Source organism: Hypanus sabinus, chromosome 1 (genome assembly GCF_030144855.1).
Source record: "Hypanus sabinus isolate sHypSab1 chromosome 1, sHypSab1.hap1, whole genome shotgun sequence".
NCBI classification, from domain to species: Eukaryota; Metazoa; Chordata; class Chondrichthyes; order Myliobatiformes; family Dasyatidae; genus Hypanus; species Hypanus sabinus.
This window is the reverse complement of record NC_082706.1, coordinates 147,614,286-147,629,839: the sequence shown is the minus strand read 5'-3', so window position 1 is coordinate 147,629,839 and position 15,554 is coordinate 147,614,286. Positions and strand designations below refer to the sequence as shown.

At 41.0% G+C, this 15,554-nt stretch overlaps 1 protein-coding gene across 1 annotated transcript in view; it reads right to left on the bottom strand.

Moving 5' to 3' along the window:
* The window catches only part of triqk (triple QxxK/R motif containing), a 64,975-nt gene that overhangs the window by 38,005 nt on the left and 11,416 nt on the right, over nt 1-15,554 (bottom strand). The window contains exon 2 of the mRNA XM_059978702.1: nt 144-226. Coding sequence (XP_059834685.1) covers nt 144-204 — 61 coding nt within the window. The 5' untranslated portion in view covers nt 205-226. The remainder of the gene's footprint in view (nt 1-143; nt 227-15,554) is intronic.

Below are 15,554 nucleotides of genomic sequence, written 5' to 3'. Positions count from 1 at the left end.
TTGGCCACTGGGAAGTCCCACTTGTGATGGATGGGTACTTCACCCACCCATTCATATTACAACAGCAAATTTTATTCTTTGACACAGCAGAAATAATCAAAGAAGAGGAAGCTTTAAGAAAGGACTAATATATTTGTACCTACCAATTTGTTTCCGGTAGTGATCAATTGGAATTTTAGAGGCACTAGCATCCTTCCTTCCCATTATTGGTATTGCAGCAGACCATCTATAAATTTGAAAAGCATTTCAATCAAAGTTTTCTTTCTAAAGAAACAATTAAAATATTTGAAAAAATAGTACACTTAACTTGTTGCTTCTTGACAACATTAATGAGGTGAAAGACTCTCATTTCTCTAGATTATTTTCTATTAGTAATCTAGGCTGTCATCCAGTATTTCACACAATGAATTATGGGACATGAATGTCACTGCCAAGACCAAAAGCTACTACCTTAACCTAAAAGTTCTTAAGGAGAAGATGGTGAGACACTTCTTGAAGATATTCCAACAATATGGTTGGGTGGGGTCTGTCAGAATTTGGTCCAATCGTGTTGAACTATGGTATATTTTTGAGTGAGTTATGATGATGTTGAACAAGTATGAGACTTCCTGTTCCCATTTTTCTAGATGCTGAAAAAGAAAATTCCATTATCCTCTTTATAAACCTTGGCAATATACAGACTTCGGTGAGCTGTTTGGGGAAGGTATTCTAAAGATGAGTTGCTCATCATAGAGTACATGCACAAAACGCTGGTGGAATGCAGCAGGCCAGGCAGCATCATAGGAAGAAGCACTCAGCAGTTTGCGGGCCGAGACCCTTCATCAGGACTAACTGAAAGGAAAGATGGTAAGAGATTTGAAAGGGAGGGGGAAATGCGAAATGATAGGAGAAGACTGGAGGGGATGGGGTGATGTTCCTCGTGTTCCTCAAGAAAGCACTATCACTAAGACACCCACCCTTGGAGACATGTCCTCTTCTCATTATCACAATCAAGGAGGAAGTAGAGGAGCCTTAAGACCCTCACTTCAGTAACAGCTTCCTCCCCTCTGTCATCACATCTATGAACAGTCCATGAACATATCAACACTAATACACTATCCTTTTCTTTGTACTATTTGACAAGCTGACACACAAGAGGCTGCTTAACAAGCTATGAGCCCATGGTATTACAGAAAAGATTCTAGCATGGATAAAGTCAGTGACTGGTTGGCAGGAGGCAAAGAGTGGGAATAAAGGGAGCCTTTTCTGGTTGCTGCCGGTGACTAGCGGTGTTCCACAGGATTCTTGTGTTGGGGCGGATTCTTCTTACATTATATATCAATGACTTGGATGATGGAATTGATAGCTTTGTTAAGTTAGCAGACATTATTAAGATAGGCCAGGTAGTTTTGAGGAAGTAGAGTGGCCACAGAAGGATGTAGATAGATTAGGAGAATGGGCAAAGATATGGCAGATGGAATACAGTGATGGGAAGTGTATGGTCATGCACTTTGGTAAAAGAAATGGGAGGGTTGACTATTTTCTAAATGGAGAGAAAATACAAAAAAAATACGGAGGCGCAAAGGACTTGGGAATCCTTGTGCAGGATTCCCTAAAGGTTAATTTGCAGGTTGGGTCTGTGGTGAGGAGGCAAATGTGATGTTGTCATTCAATGCCAGAGGACTAGAATATAAAAGCAAGGATATAATGTTCAGACAATAAGCACTGGTGATGCCTCACCTGGAGTATTTTGAGCAGTTTTGGGCCCCTTGTCTTATAAAGGATGTGCTGAAACTGGAGAGGGTTCAAAGGAGGTTCACAAAAATGATTCCAGAATTGAATGGCTTGTCACATTAAGATAGTCTGATGGTTCTGGGCCTGGATTCACTAGAATTCCAAAGAATAAGGGGTGACCTAATTGAAACGTATTCAATGATGAAAGGCTTTGATAGAGTTGATGTGGAGAGTATGTTTCCTATGGTGGGAGAGTCTAAGACCAGAGCACACAGCCTCAGAACAGAGAGGCATCCTTTTAGAACTGAAATAAGGAAGAATTTCTTTAGCCAGAGAGCGTTGACTCTGTGGAATTCTTTGCCACATGCAATGTGGAGGCCAAGTCTTTATGTATATTTAAGGCAAAAGTTGATAGATTCTTGATTGGTCAGGGCTTGAAAGGATACAGAGAGAAGGCAGGAGATTGGGTCTGAGAGGAAAATTGGATCAGCCATGATGAAATGGCGGAGCAAGCTTGATGGGCCAATTGGTCCAATTCTGCTCCTATATCATATGTCCTATTTATGTAATTTTTAGTAATTTCTTGACTGTACTGCCACTGAAAAGACAACAAATTTCATGTCATTTAAGTCAGTGATAATATGCCTAATTCAGATTCTGAGAAGAAAATGATCTTGTAGGGCTAGAAGAGTTAGGATCTGAAGAGACAAAACTATAAACGGATTTGAAAATAAGAATGGAAATTTTGAAACAGAGCTGTTGTTGGACTTGGATCATGAAGGTGGAATGTGCACGGGGCACTGTAGGTTAGAATATGACGGCAGTTTTGGATGAGATAAACATAAGGAAGGTGAAACCAAGGGAGTTGTCTTTAGTCTCCATGACAATCGTATTCCTTAGTCATCGACAACACCCGTGACCAGTGTGAAGCCAAAGCAGACCAGGCTCGAACTTGCTGATACATTTGACTCCGAGATGAGTTCTCAAAGGCAGACTTTCCTCAAAAAGCACACTTGCATGTCTGTCCTCTGCAAACCCAGTACCTCTACTGAGGAAATCCACCTCTATTCCTTTATTATCTTTGGTTTACAATTCTAATGTTCTCTTGATTGATCTTCCATTTGAGTTTATTCAAAATATTGCTTCATGTATCCAAACCCCACACTGAGTCTTCTAGCAAATTTACACTACAATAATTTAAAACTTAGAGCCACAATAATACTTTTATCCAGACATTACTTTTCATGTAAAGGACTAACAAGGAATACAGCAGGATAAAGATCAGTTACAGACGTTATCAGAGAAGTGGCTGATGGAGTTTAATTCAGGCAAATGTGACGTGCTGCAATTTGGGAGGTCAAATGGATGGAGAAGGTATACGGTTAATAGTAGACTTCTTAAAAGAATTGAGGTACAGAAGGATCTTGGGGTCCAGGTCCATAGCTTAGGATTTCCAGCATCTACAGAATCTCTTTTGCTGAAGATTTTCTAGTATTTCATTTTAATTTCACCAACAAGTGCAGTGATTTGCATTGCACAGTTCTAGCATTGCTCTTTTCGTCTCTCTACTCTAGGTTTTCTCCTATGATGAATAAGGCTTCACCACCTCTCCCAGCTAGCATCACTATCTAATACTGCATCGAATGTTTGTCTCCCATCTCCTCCCTCTCTTCTCAAACTTAAATTATGTTCAATATCTAACCTTTCTTACAAGGCTATCAACCTGAAGCATCAACTGTTTCTCTCTTCACAGGTACTGCCTGGCCTTCTCAGAACTAACTGCATTTTTAGGTTTTATTTCTTGATTTCTGGTATTTGGAAAATTCTCCTGTTTTTCCAATGGACCAGCTAGTCAATTCCTGCCATCAGTTTCGTTCAGAAAGCCGTTAGTTGTCATGATTGAAAAGGAAAAGAGAATTTTGAAGATGATGAATAAAACAGAGAAGACCTGCCTCTGATATTAGCTAGCAGAGCTTATGGAATAATATGTTGAAAGGGACATTTTAATTTCTCACAAATACAACAGATTCTGCAGATAGTGGAAATCCAAAGTAACATACGCAAAATGCTTCAGGCAGCACCTATGGATAGGAATAAACAATCAACATTTTGTTTGTCCTGATGAAGGCTCTCAACCCAAAAACTCTTTATTGCTATCCATAGATGTCGACTGACCTCCTGAGTTCCTCCAGCATCTTGCGTCCAATAACTCTATTTTAACTTCACAAACAAATCCATTAGCAGAGGAAGAAAAAAATGCTTAAATTAGGAGAAAATAACTGTAGACTATAAAACAAAACATAATTTCTATGATACACAATGAACTTTATTTTACAGAGTATAAGGTTCATCTACAGTAAGTGAACATAATGGCGGCATGAATTTCAAAACTAACAGCAGTGCTTAACTGGAAGATTAAGCCAGATTCACCTTTCAGATTAATTTTATTTAGCAGATGTACATTGAAACATACAGTAAAAATGTTTGTGTTAATAACGAACACAGCATTGGGGCAGCCTGCAAGTTTTGCCTTGCCACACATTCTGGCGACAACATAGTATACCCACAATGCTTTGCAGAACAACGTGGAACACAACAAGCTGAACGACAACAGTCAAACTAGGCCTGTTGTGTCCTTCACAACCATGCAGATACACAGTCCTCCAACCCAGGACAGGAAGTCTTCAGCCTCCAGCAGACTCCTGGATTCAGACATTGGGCTTTGATATCCTAGTGGACTGGCGGTATATTCAGGGTTCCAACCATCCAGCCTCAACCTTTAAACTTCTGATTGACCTTCAGCGCCGACCCCAAACTTACCGATAATGACAAAAGAGGACTCTGGATAAGAACCCCAAACTCTTGGCCTTGAACTCCAGGTTCCTCAATGACAGGATCTTAAACATTAGGCCTCAAACTATGGACTTACCAATGACGGGACCCTGAACACTAGGCTTTGAATTCCAGTTTCACCAACTTGCATATCTAAGGAGTCACCAAACTTTATGCCTCCTGCCTACACAGAACTCCATTCCCTGAGCCCACCAACACTTGCTGACCTGGGGTGGGGGGGGGGGAAAGGGGAAGAGATGGCCACCAGCCCTTGCTAGTTTGCCAGCCGGACATCCAACCATGGACGTTCTTCATCCTATGTCCACATCACTGGCCTTCAAACACAGAGCGGAGGCTTAAATCTGGCCTAACATCTAATTCTCCCACATCTCAGTCCCCAAATGCTACACTGACCTCTAAATCTCCACTGTCCCCAAAATCATCCCCAAGAATTAAAAGACAGCTGTAAAATAAAATAACTTAGCCTGAGGAATTACCTCAAAGAAAGTTCTTGGGAAATCTGCAAGTTTTAAATCACCTCACTGTAAAACTGGAGTCTTCAAGAGTACGTTTGATTGTAAATTTCAACTTCTGTGGAGGGTCCTGTTCGTTCTCAGAAGCTGGGTAAAGACTAAAAATTGTTATATGTGAAAATAAAAGAGTACTATATTTTGATAGTACTATATTTTGAATATGGTGTTTTGTATGAAAGTATGGAGGGGCTGAGTCAGATTGATAGTATGATATTTGAAAGAATTTGTCTGACAGTCATGAGAAATTTAATTTTTTTTAAAACTTGGCCTCAATCCAAGGAAAAGTGACAGATGCTTGGCTGACCCACATCACCCACTCACATTTAATATCATGTGTGTGTCTGTTGCTGGCAGTCTAACAGAACAACACTTAGCTGTAATAGGTAATAACTATTGTAAAGGATTAATTTATAGACATAGGTCAGTGCACATTTATTCAGTACTATATGATCCAAGATCAATATTATCTGAAGTTAATCAGATTAGTGATACTTCTGGATGAAACTGCAACCTTGAACTGGCCAGATCCAGGCAGGAATGATATAAACAAGTCTGATTTTACACGTGTGAATAAAAAGGGTGTCCATTCTGTTTTCAAATATTTTTAATACAAAGTCTGCTAGAATCATATTCCAATGGGTTGACTATACGTACAATCATTTTCCCTTGCTCTGTCATGACTACAGTCTCATTGTTTAATGTACTGTACCTCAGAGCATCATTGGTGTGACTCCTGCTTCACTGATTATCCTGCACCTTGTATAAGCAAGAGGACAACACAAGCTCCCTGTCAGGGTATTGGACCACAGTGGAGATAGTAAACAGTTATGTTGCCCCACCACCATCACCACCAAACAACTACACTCTCCATCACCTCCACAGTAACACACACAAAATGCTGGAGGAACTCAGCAGATCAGGCAGCATCTCCGGAGAGGAACAAGGAGCCGATGTTACAGACCCAGACCCATTGCAAGTTCTTCCAGTAATATGTTCCTCAGGATTTCCAGCATCTGCAGCACCCGTGTTTATGACTTGTTGTCCCTCTCTTCTACAGCAACTTTTAACACAACTGGTCTGTGGCTACTTTGGAGATGGGTCATTTAAGGTTTTACAGCCTTCCATGTACGAAACACACCAGTCTGCAGCTTCCATATATTCCTGTGTATCCCTAGGCGTTTGCTCCTTTCCATATGGGCACAACAACATCACCTCAATGGCCTTACTACGAGTTTTGTAACTGCTCTGGGGGTGGGGGTGGGGGGGGGTACTGCGATGAATGCTAACACCAGGCTATGAGAGCTATAGGTAAGCCTAGAATTTCTGAGGTAGGGACATGTTCGGCACAACTTTGTGGGCCAAAGGGCCTGTATTGTGCAGTAGATATTTCTATCTACTCAATGGTTACAACCTAAAATCAAGATATAGCTCCTTTCATTTTCTTTATCTGTATGTGGTCATTCCTGAGCTCCCATCTTTGCACTAGCACAAACAATGAAAAAATACAAAGGGTTAGATTGAAAATGGAAAACAAAATTATATTCCAAAACATAAACGAGATATCAACCATCTGTTTATTAAAATATTAAATTACAGATAGTCTTATGGCCTTTTGTATATAATTATCTTACTTTGATGAATTACCTGTCAATAATATACTCAGAGGCCACTTTACTTGGTACACCTGCTTGTTAATGCAAATATCTACTCAGCCAAACATGTGGCAATAACTCAATGCATAAAAGCACGTAGACATAGTCAAGAGGTTCAGTTGTTGTTCAGACGAAACATCAGAATGGGGAAAAAATGTGACTTTGACCGTGGAATGATTGTTGAAAGCTCTGGGATTTTCACGCATAACAGTGTCTAGAATTTACAGAGAATATTGCAAAAAAGCAAAAAGAAACATCCAGTAAATGGCAGTTCTGTGGGCAAAAATGCCTTGTTAATGAGAGAGGTCAGAGGAGAATGGCCAGACTGGTTCAAGCTGGCAGGAAGGTGACAGAAACTCAAATCACCAAGCGTAACAACAGTGCTGCGCAGAAGAGTATCTCTGAACACAGAACCCGTCGAACCTTGAAGTCATCAGACTACAGCAGTGACAGACCACATTGTGGTGAACTACATATACCTGTCTGGACACCCCCCCCGGCTGACTGCTCCTGTGGCTCCTCCCACAGACCCCGGTATAAAGGCGATTGGAGGCACAGCCCCTTCCTCAGTCTCCAGGATGTTGTGTTGTGGTCACTTGCTACTTGTGCTTTCTTACAGCCAATAAAAGCCTACTTTAACTCACGTCTCCGAGAGTTATTGATGGTGCATCACACATGCATACACTCAGTGACAGCAATACGAGTACAAGAGGTGTCTCAAAGCGGCAACTGAGTCTATTTGTTTCATTACCTTGAGTCATAAAAATTAAAAAGCTTGTGCCTGCCTACACATTTATTCCCAGATGAGAACAATGCATGCACTAGAAAGTTACATCAGTGCATTCTAAACTGCCTCCAAAACTCATTCCTTTTTGACTATATGCTACCGCCCAGTGAGAAGCAGACAGAGCAAATTTTTAATTTATTCAGTACTTTCATCTATTCCAAACAAGCTTGTTAGAGACCAAGTGTGACGGTTTGGGCAAAGACCACCTTCCATCATATGTCATCGTTTCTGACTAAGCACATTAACTGCAACTACATATTCACAAAGAGCCAAAAAGACAGTGCTGATTCTTTGCACTGAGAGTTTACCCAGTCCAGATACAACATGGATGAGCTACGCCACAATAGGTCAATGGCAGATGCAATCTCAATGGCTCTTCACATGGCCTTAGACCCATGTCAGGATGCTGTTCATCAACTATACTGTACCATCATCCCCACAATCCTGATTGTTAAGTTACAGAACCTGGGTCTTTGTACCTCCCTCTGCAACGGGACTTCCTGACTGGAAGACCACAATCTGTGCAGATTGGTGATAATACCTCCTCCTCACTGACGATCAACACTGCCACATCTCAGGAGTGTGTGCTTAGTCCACTGCTCTACTCTCTCTACACCCATGACTGTATGACTAGGCATAGCTCAAATACCATCTAGAAATTTGCTGATGAATCAACCATTGCTGGGAGAATCTCAGAGATGGAGACGAGATGACGTATAGATAGCGAGATATGCCAGCTAGTAGAGTGGTGCCACAACAACCTGACACTCAACGTCAGTAAAACAAGAGAGCAGATTGTCGATTTCCGGAATGGCAAGATGAAAGAACACATACCAATCCTTAAAGAGGGATCAGAACTGGAGAGAGTGAGCAGTTTCAAGTTCCTAGGTGTCAAGATCTCTGAGGATCTAACCTGGTCCCAACATATTGATGCAGCTATAAAGAAGGCAAGACAGTGACTATGCTTCATTAGAAGTTTGAAAAGATTTGGTCTGACAGCAAAAACACTCAAAAACATCTATAGATGTACCATGGAGAGCATTCTGACAGGCTACATCACTGTCTGGTATGGAGGGGCTACTGCAGAGGACAGAAAGCAGCTACAGAGGGTCATAAATTTAGTTGGTTCCAACTTGGGTTCTAGCCAAAGAAGTACCCAGGACATCATTTCGGAAAGGTAGGGCCCATTATTAAAGACCCCCAGCACCTAGGGCATGCCCTTTGCTCATCAGGAAGGAGGTACAGAAGCTTGAAGGCACACACTCAGTGATTCAGGAACAACTTCTTCCCCTCTGCCATCTGATTCCTAAATGGATATTGAACCCGTGAACACCACCTCACTTTTTTAATATATATATTATCTCTGTTTTTGCATGATTTTTAATCTATTCAATATACATATGCTGTAATTGATTTAATTTTTCTTTCCTGCATTGAACTGCTACTGCTAAGTTAAATTTCACAACACATGCCGGTGATAATAAACCAGATTCTGATTAGGCCAAAATGTTACTGAGCACAAATCAAGTTCAAGTCAAGTTGCTTTTTTATTGTCATTTCGACCATAACTGCTGGTACAGTACCAAGTAAAAATGAGACGTTTTTTAGGACCATGGTGCTACATGAACAATACAAAAACTACACTGAACTACGTAAACTAACACAGAAACTACACTAGTCTACAGACCTACCCAGGACTGCATAAAGTACACAAAACAGTGGAAGCATTACAATAAATAATAACAAGACAATAGGCACAGCAGAGGTCAGTAGGTTCATAAGATCACAAGTTCAAAGGGGTGCAATATCCACTCCTAATGAGAAGCTAATTTATTTTAAGGAGAAAATTATTGCATCCTGAGCTTTGCTGCTACTTTATCCAAGTGACATTTTAATGCCAGAATTCAGTCAAAGATAGTCAAGATGTAATGAGCATGTATCATGCTTCAGCATCTGACTGTTCATTGAAATTTGATGGTATTTAGATCCCTCCAATAGTACATTACCCAGCCCCAAAGGAAGTAGAGATGGAAAACCTTCCAAGCTAATGTTGGGCTGGGGATGTCACATATTACAGTCATTGGTCAACTTGAAAACTCGAATGACTGTTTTCTTCCATTGATGCTGCCCAGCCTGCTGACGTCCTCAAGCATATCATGTTTGTTGTTTAAGATTTAAGACCGTAAGATATAGGAGCAGAAGTAGGCCAGCCAGCCCATCAACTCTGCTCCACCATTCAATCATGGACTGATCCAATTCTTCCAGTCATCCCCGCTCCCCTGCCTTCACCCCATACCCTATGATGCCCCGGCTAATCAAGAACCTATCTATCTCTGCCTTAAATGCATCCAATGAGTTGGCCTCCACAGCTACTCCTGGCAACAAATTCCACAGATTTACCACCCTCTGACTAAAGTAATTTCTCCACATCTCTGTTCTAAATAGACACCCTTCAATCCTGAAATTGTGCCCTTCTGTCCTAGACTCCCCTACCATGGGAAATAACTTTGCCATATCTAATCTGTTCAGGCCTTTTAATATTCGGAATATTTCTATGAGATCCCCCTTCATTCTCCTGAACTCCAGGGAATACAGCCCAAGAGCTGCCAGACATTCCTCATACGGTAACCCATTCATTCCTGGAATCATTCTCGTGAATCTTCTCTGAACTCTCTCCAATGTCAGTATATCCTTTCTAAAATAAGGTGCCCAAAACTGCACACAATACTCCAAGTGTGGTCTCATGAATGCATTATAGAGCCTCAACATCACATCCCTGCTCTTATATTCTAAACCTCTAGCTTCTGCAGCCTCTCGTGTGTCACAGAGGGAGTAAAGCTCAAGCCGAAGTTTGATATGCAAGTAGTATGTTGTCAAGCTTGAGATAAGCTAGTAGTTAAATGGAAATAGTCCTCAACTGAAAACAAAGTATCTATCTTAATGTTAGACCATAAGACACAAGAGCAAAATTAGGCCATTTTGACAAATCAAACCTGCTCTGCCATTCAATCATGGCTGATCCTTCTTCCGCTCCTCAGCCCCACTCCCCAGCCTTCTACATCTTCTATCTCTGATGCCATGTCCAATCAAGAACCTATCAATCTCCGCCTTAAATACACCCAATGACCTGGCCTCTACAGCTGCCTGTGGTAACAAATTCCACAAATTCACCACCCACTGGCTAAAGAAACTTCCCTGTATCTGTGATTTAAATGGATGCCTCTCTAACCTGAGGCTGTACCCTCTTCTCCTAGACTCTCCCATCATTGTAAATATCCTTTCCACATCTACTCCATCTAGACATTTCAACTTTCAAAAGATTTCCAGTAGATCCACCCTTATCCTTCCAAATTACAGCTAGTACAGGCCCAGATAACCCTTTCATTCTCAGAATCATCCTTGTGAACCTCCTCTGAACCCACTCCAATGCCAACACATCCAGGAGCCCAAAACTGTTCACAATACTCAAGGTGAGATCTCACCAGTCTCACAACCCTCCCCTTGTATTCTAGACCTCTTGGAATGAATACTAACATCCCCCATTATTTTTTCTCCAGCCTCATTCTCTTACAGTCCTATACCAATTTTTTTTTAAATGTACTTGAAAAAGTTTTTGATATTGTTTGTGAGCTTGCTTTCATATTTCATCTTTGCCCTCCTAATGATTCTTTTAGTTTCTTTGTTTAGGTATTTAAGAGCTTCCCAATCATCTATCTTCCTGCTAATTTTCGCTTTGTTGTATGCCCTCTCTTTTGTTTTCACATTCGTTTTGACTTCCCTTGTCAGCTAAGGTTGCACTAGTTTGCCATTTGAGTATTTCTTTGTTTTTGATCACTTCTACCTAAGGGTTCCTTTACTTTCAGCTCCCTCATCACCTGTGGTTCATTTTCAATTTTTCCATTGGCTTTTGGTGTTAAGATAGAATTCTTCATGGTGGAAATCAACAAAAAGGGTTCCCTTAACCCATGACCTCAAGTTGTAGTTTCACCCACCCTCAATGGAAAAAGCCTGCTTGCATTTAGCCTATCTATACCCTTCATAATTTTGTATACCTCCATCAAATCTCCCCTTAATCTTCTATGTTCTAGGGAATAAAGTTCTAACTTATTCAATCTTTCCTTATTACTCAGGTCTTCCAGACCCAGTAATATCCTTCTAAATTGTCTCCGTACTTGCATCTTTCCAAGAGAAATTGGCAAAATGGATGCCAGAAAGACCTTTAATCTATCTGGACAGCTTTATTGTGACATGCACAATGAAACACACAGCAAAATGTGTTGTTTGCATCAAATTAAATCAGGAAGATTATGCTGGGGGAAGCCCAACGTGCTGCTACATTTCCAGTGTCAACATCGCATACTCATTAACCTTAACCCATCTGTCTTTGGAATGTGGGAGGAAACCAGAGCACTGGGAAGAAAGCTATGTGATCACAAGGAGAGCATACAAACTCCTTACAGACAATGGCAGAAATTGAAATCCGATTGTTGATCACTGGCAGGCGCTGTAAAGAGTTCTGCTAACCAGTAGAATGCCAGGATAAGACAGGGGATCAGCCATTTAGAGCTGAGATAAGGAGAGTTTCATTTTACGTTGATGGCTAAAATTCTTTGGAATTCCACACCTTAGGGTGTATATTCAAGGCCAAGATTGCTATTTGAGCATTGAGTGAACGAGGTGATATAGGGAACATGTTTCAAAAGGGGGAGCATCGGCCATGACTCAAAAAAGCCACACAACCTGCACCCGCTGCTATTGCTTATCTTGTTGATCTGAAGGTGAATTCAGATTCTGAAGTAAGCTGCTGTTCTGTTTTCCCCAAGCACTAATGTTCCCACCCACTTGTGCCCTGAGGCATCTGCCACACAGAACCAGCTTGATAACATCAGTAAGCTATGCAGGCAAGCTCCTGGATACTTTAACAAGTAGGCTTGTGTATCATGCTCGATCATCTGCTGCACTAAGGTCAAAACACTTGCCTTCAGATAAATTTGGGAACCATTCTTGATGAATATGGTTAGTGCAAATAGTAGATCGCATGTGCTTCTACCTGTGGGCGTCTGCTTGACTGACATTAAAAACGCCTTCCATCTCTGATGTTGCACTTTAGCTCATGTAAACCCAGAGAGAGCAGTGACAGCAGGTGGTTACTGGAGGCAGTGCTGCCAGGAGTCATCCCTGGTACTATATACTGACAGTATAGCCTAATCACATTGATGGCTTCTGTTGGTTAGGATTGACCATGGATGATGCGTCCTAGCTGCTGAAGTCGATACACAAGCCAGGGCAGTATGATATAGCTGTTGCTCACGCAGCAGACCCCCCCCCCCCCCCCCCCACGCATCTGATGAATCCAAAGGAATGACAAAGACTGATACAGTTTGGCACTAGCGATGCGGCAGGAGTTGCCCATCAGCATTGAACTCAAATTAGGCCTGCCTTAGGGACTCCAGCTCCAAGTATTTCCTTGGGATTTACTCTCAAAGCCTTCCTCACAAGTGGGTATACTGCAAGCCAGCAGAAGTTTGAGATCAGATTTTCTTCTCCTTCACCAACTGCCAACCACGTCTGACAAGCCTCATCTGCGCAAAGCAACTGGTTTTAAGGTGCCAGTAACCCACCTTTGCCCCTTCTCCTGTCAGTAGATATGGTTCTACCAGGCCACGTGTGAAGGCCAGGAGCCAGGTAGGTTGCCAGAGGCTATTTGAGACACATGCTACTGACAGCAGTTAATGGTTAGTGGTCCCTAAAAGTTTTGGTTAACAACCCCTTCCATGACTACAAAGTGCATGAGGCTGCTCTAACAGCCTATGGCCTACCTCCATGTCACCACCAAGAGGCATTTGCAAATACTCAGAGAAATCATTTTGGTGCACAGAAAGATCACTCGAGATACCAATGAGGCTCCATTCCAAGCGCGAGTTGTGTGTAAACTAAGGTTATAGATTCTTGAGGAATAGGCAGCTATAAAATGCAGTTTGGATGCTGGCCCTTGAAATGTTGTTACTTCAGTGAGAACAAATTTCTAAAAAGCTTACTGTTCTACAAGCAAATAAGAACACCTATTGTTCCAATGAGCAAGGTAGAAACTCCTGCAGGAACAAAGCCATTGTTGACATTTTTTAGGAGAGTTTTCTGCCAGAAATTAGAATTCATCCTTATTTGATGCACGAATTAACTGAAGCAACACAAGAGATTACAACTGAAGTATCAGAAACACAAGTGGGCTGGGGAGTGGTTGGTGGTGAGGGGTGGGAATGGCAGGGACAGGAAAGTTGCTTTCAACAGGCATCCGTCTGCTGTGCTGGGAAATCACCAGCCTCCCTAAAGATAATTGATGCTATTTTCACAAAGGCGAGATTTTAACAGGAAAGGGTTGCTAGTACACAAAAAAATGGAAAACAAAAATTATAGAAGATTAAGAACATGTGCAAATGATTCCCGTTTCCAGGCTCACATTTCATTGCCAGACTTCCTGGTGGATTTCTGATAGCATTTGAATTTTCCAGCTGTCATCGAAAGGTTTGTAAATAATTACAATTTTGCTCTACTCCAAGTTAAACTCATTTTCAAATGCACATCCTTCCACATTGTACAAATTCATAGTCCATTGATATTGTACAGTAGTTAAATCACAGAGCAGAGATAAAGCTGCATTAAGATCTACTGTACTTTTCTAATTATAAAATGTAAAATATGGCTAGTGATCCGGCCTTCAAAGCAACATAGTAATCATCATTCTCCGGTGCTGCTTTGATGGTTCGTAAACAAAACTCCACAGAAATCCTGGGAGACATTAACAGACGTTGCCACAGTGTCTAATCAGATAGCCATTTGCATAAAGTATCAAGTGTAATTTAAAATGTGTTGCACTAGAGGTGGAAAGGGAATAATAGATCTATATTGGTATATTTGAAATGAAGGTTATTATCAGAAACACATCCCTTAGGGACTTGAGCTCATCACCCTCTGCACTCTCATAAAGACTAGTTGTACCTCAAAAGGCCTAACTATATTGATATTTTCACATGAATTGTGAAATGCTTAAGGAAGAAAAGTCACTTTAATATCAAAGAAACCTTTGCTGCATTACTTGCTGGTATACAAAAGCAATCTGAACACTAACATTGGAGAACACAGATTTTGCTTCCTGAATACTTTTGAGTGTACCTGATCGGTTTTGGGCTGCTGATCATTAAAATTACCATTCTTTTAAAATCGCCTTTATTTCAGTTCATAATTCAAGTCAGAATAATTGACACCAAAAGTAAAGGCGGTATTTTTGTTGGTCCACAAATCAAACAGGTAATCAATGTCAGGCAACTTGAAGAACTTCTAGTGGGTCCGGAGAAAATCATATGTCAGGCATTCAAGAATGTTGTTGAAAATTTTCTAGGCAACTACAGAGCACTAAACTATGTGCAGGTAGTTGGCAACATGTTTCAAGCTTACAAAACCACAAAGTGCAGCATGTCACTAAAGATTCATTTTCAACATTCCCACTTAGACTTCCTCCCTGCAAATCTTGGTGCTGTCAGTGATGATCATGGTGAAAGGTTTCACCAGAACACTGGGATCATGGAGAAACTGGAATCCAGCAATATTGTTGGACACTTCAGTGAGAAGCCTCAGACAGGGTACAAACGAAAGTCATCAACAAAACATTTTTAGCTTAATTGAACTATTGCAAAGCATCAATAGCATTGTGCAGTTAAACACATGATACTCAATTGAAGTTAATTTCTTGTATCTCCAAATTCCTACATGATACAGATAGTCTGAAATTATGTTTGTGCTCTGCTTCACGTGGTCTATCATAACAAAAGTAATTTCTGAGGAAGCAACACTTTTGACAAAATTTGTTGTCCAGTGTAATTTACCTCTAGCCAATCAGTAGTAATGATTTAAATATTAACAAAGCCTTTAATCAAACACTCATACACTTACATAGCTTAATGATCCACCCAGCGGCCACTTTATTAGGTACCCCGTACAGGTGCACATCAATGCCAGTATCTAATCAGACAATTACGTTAT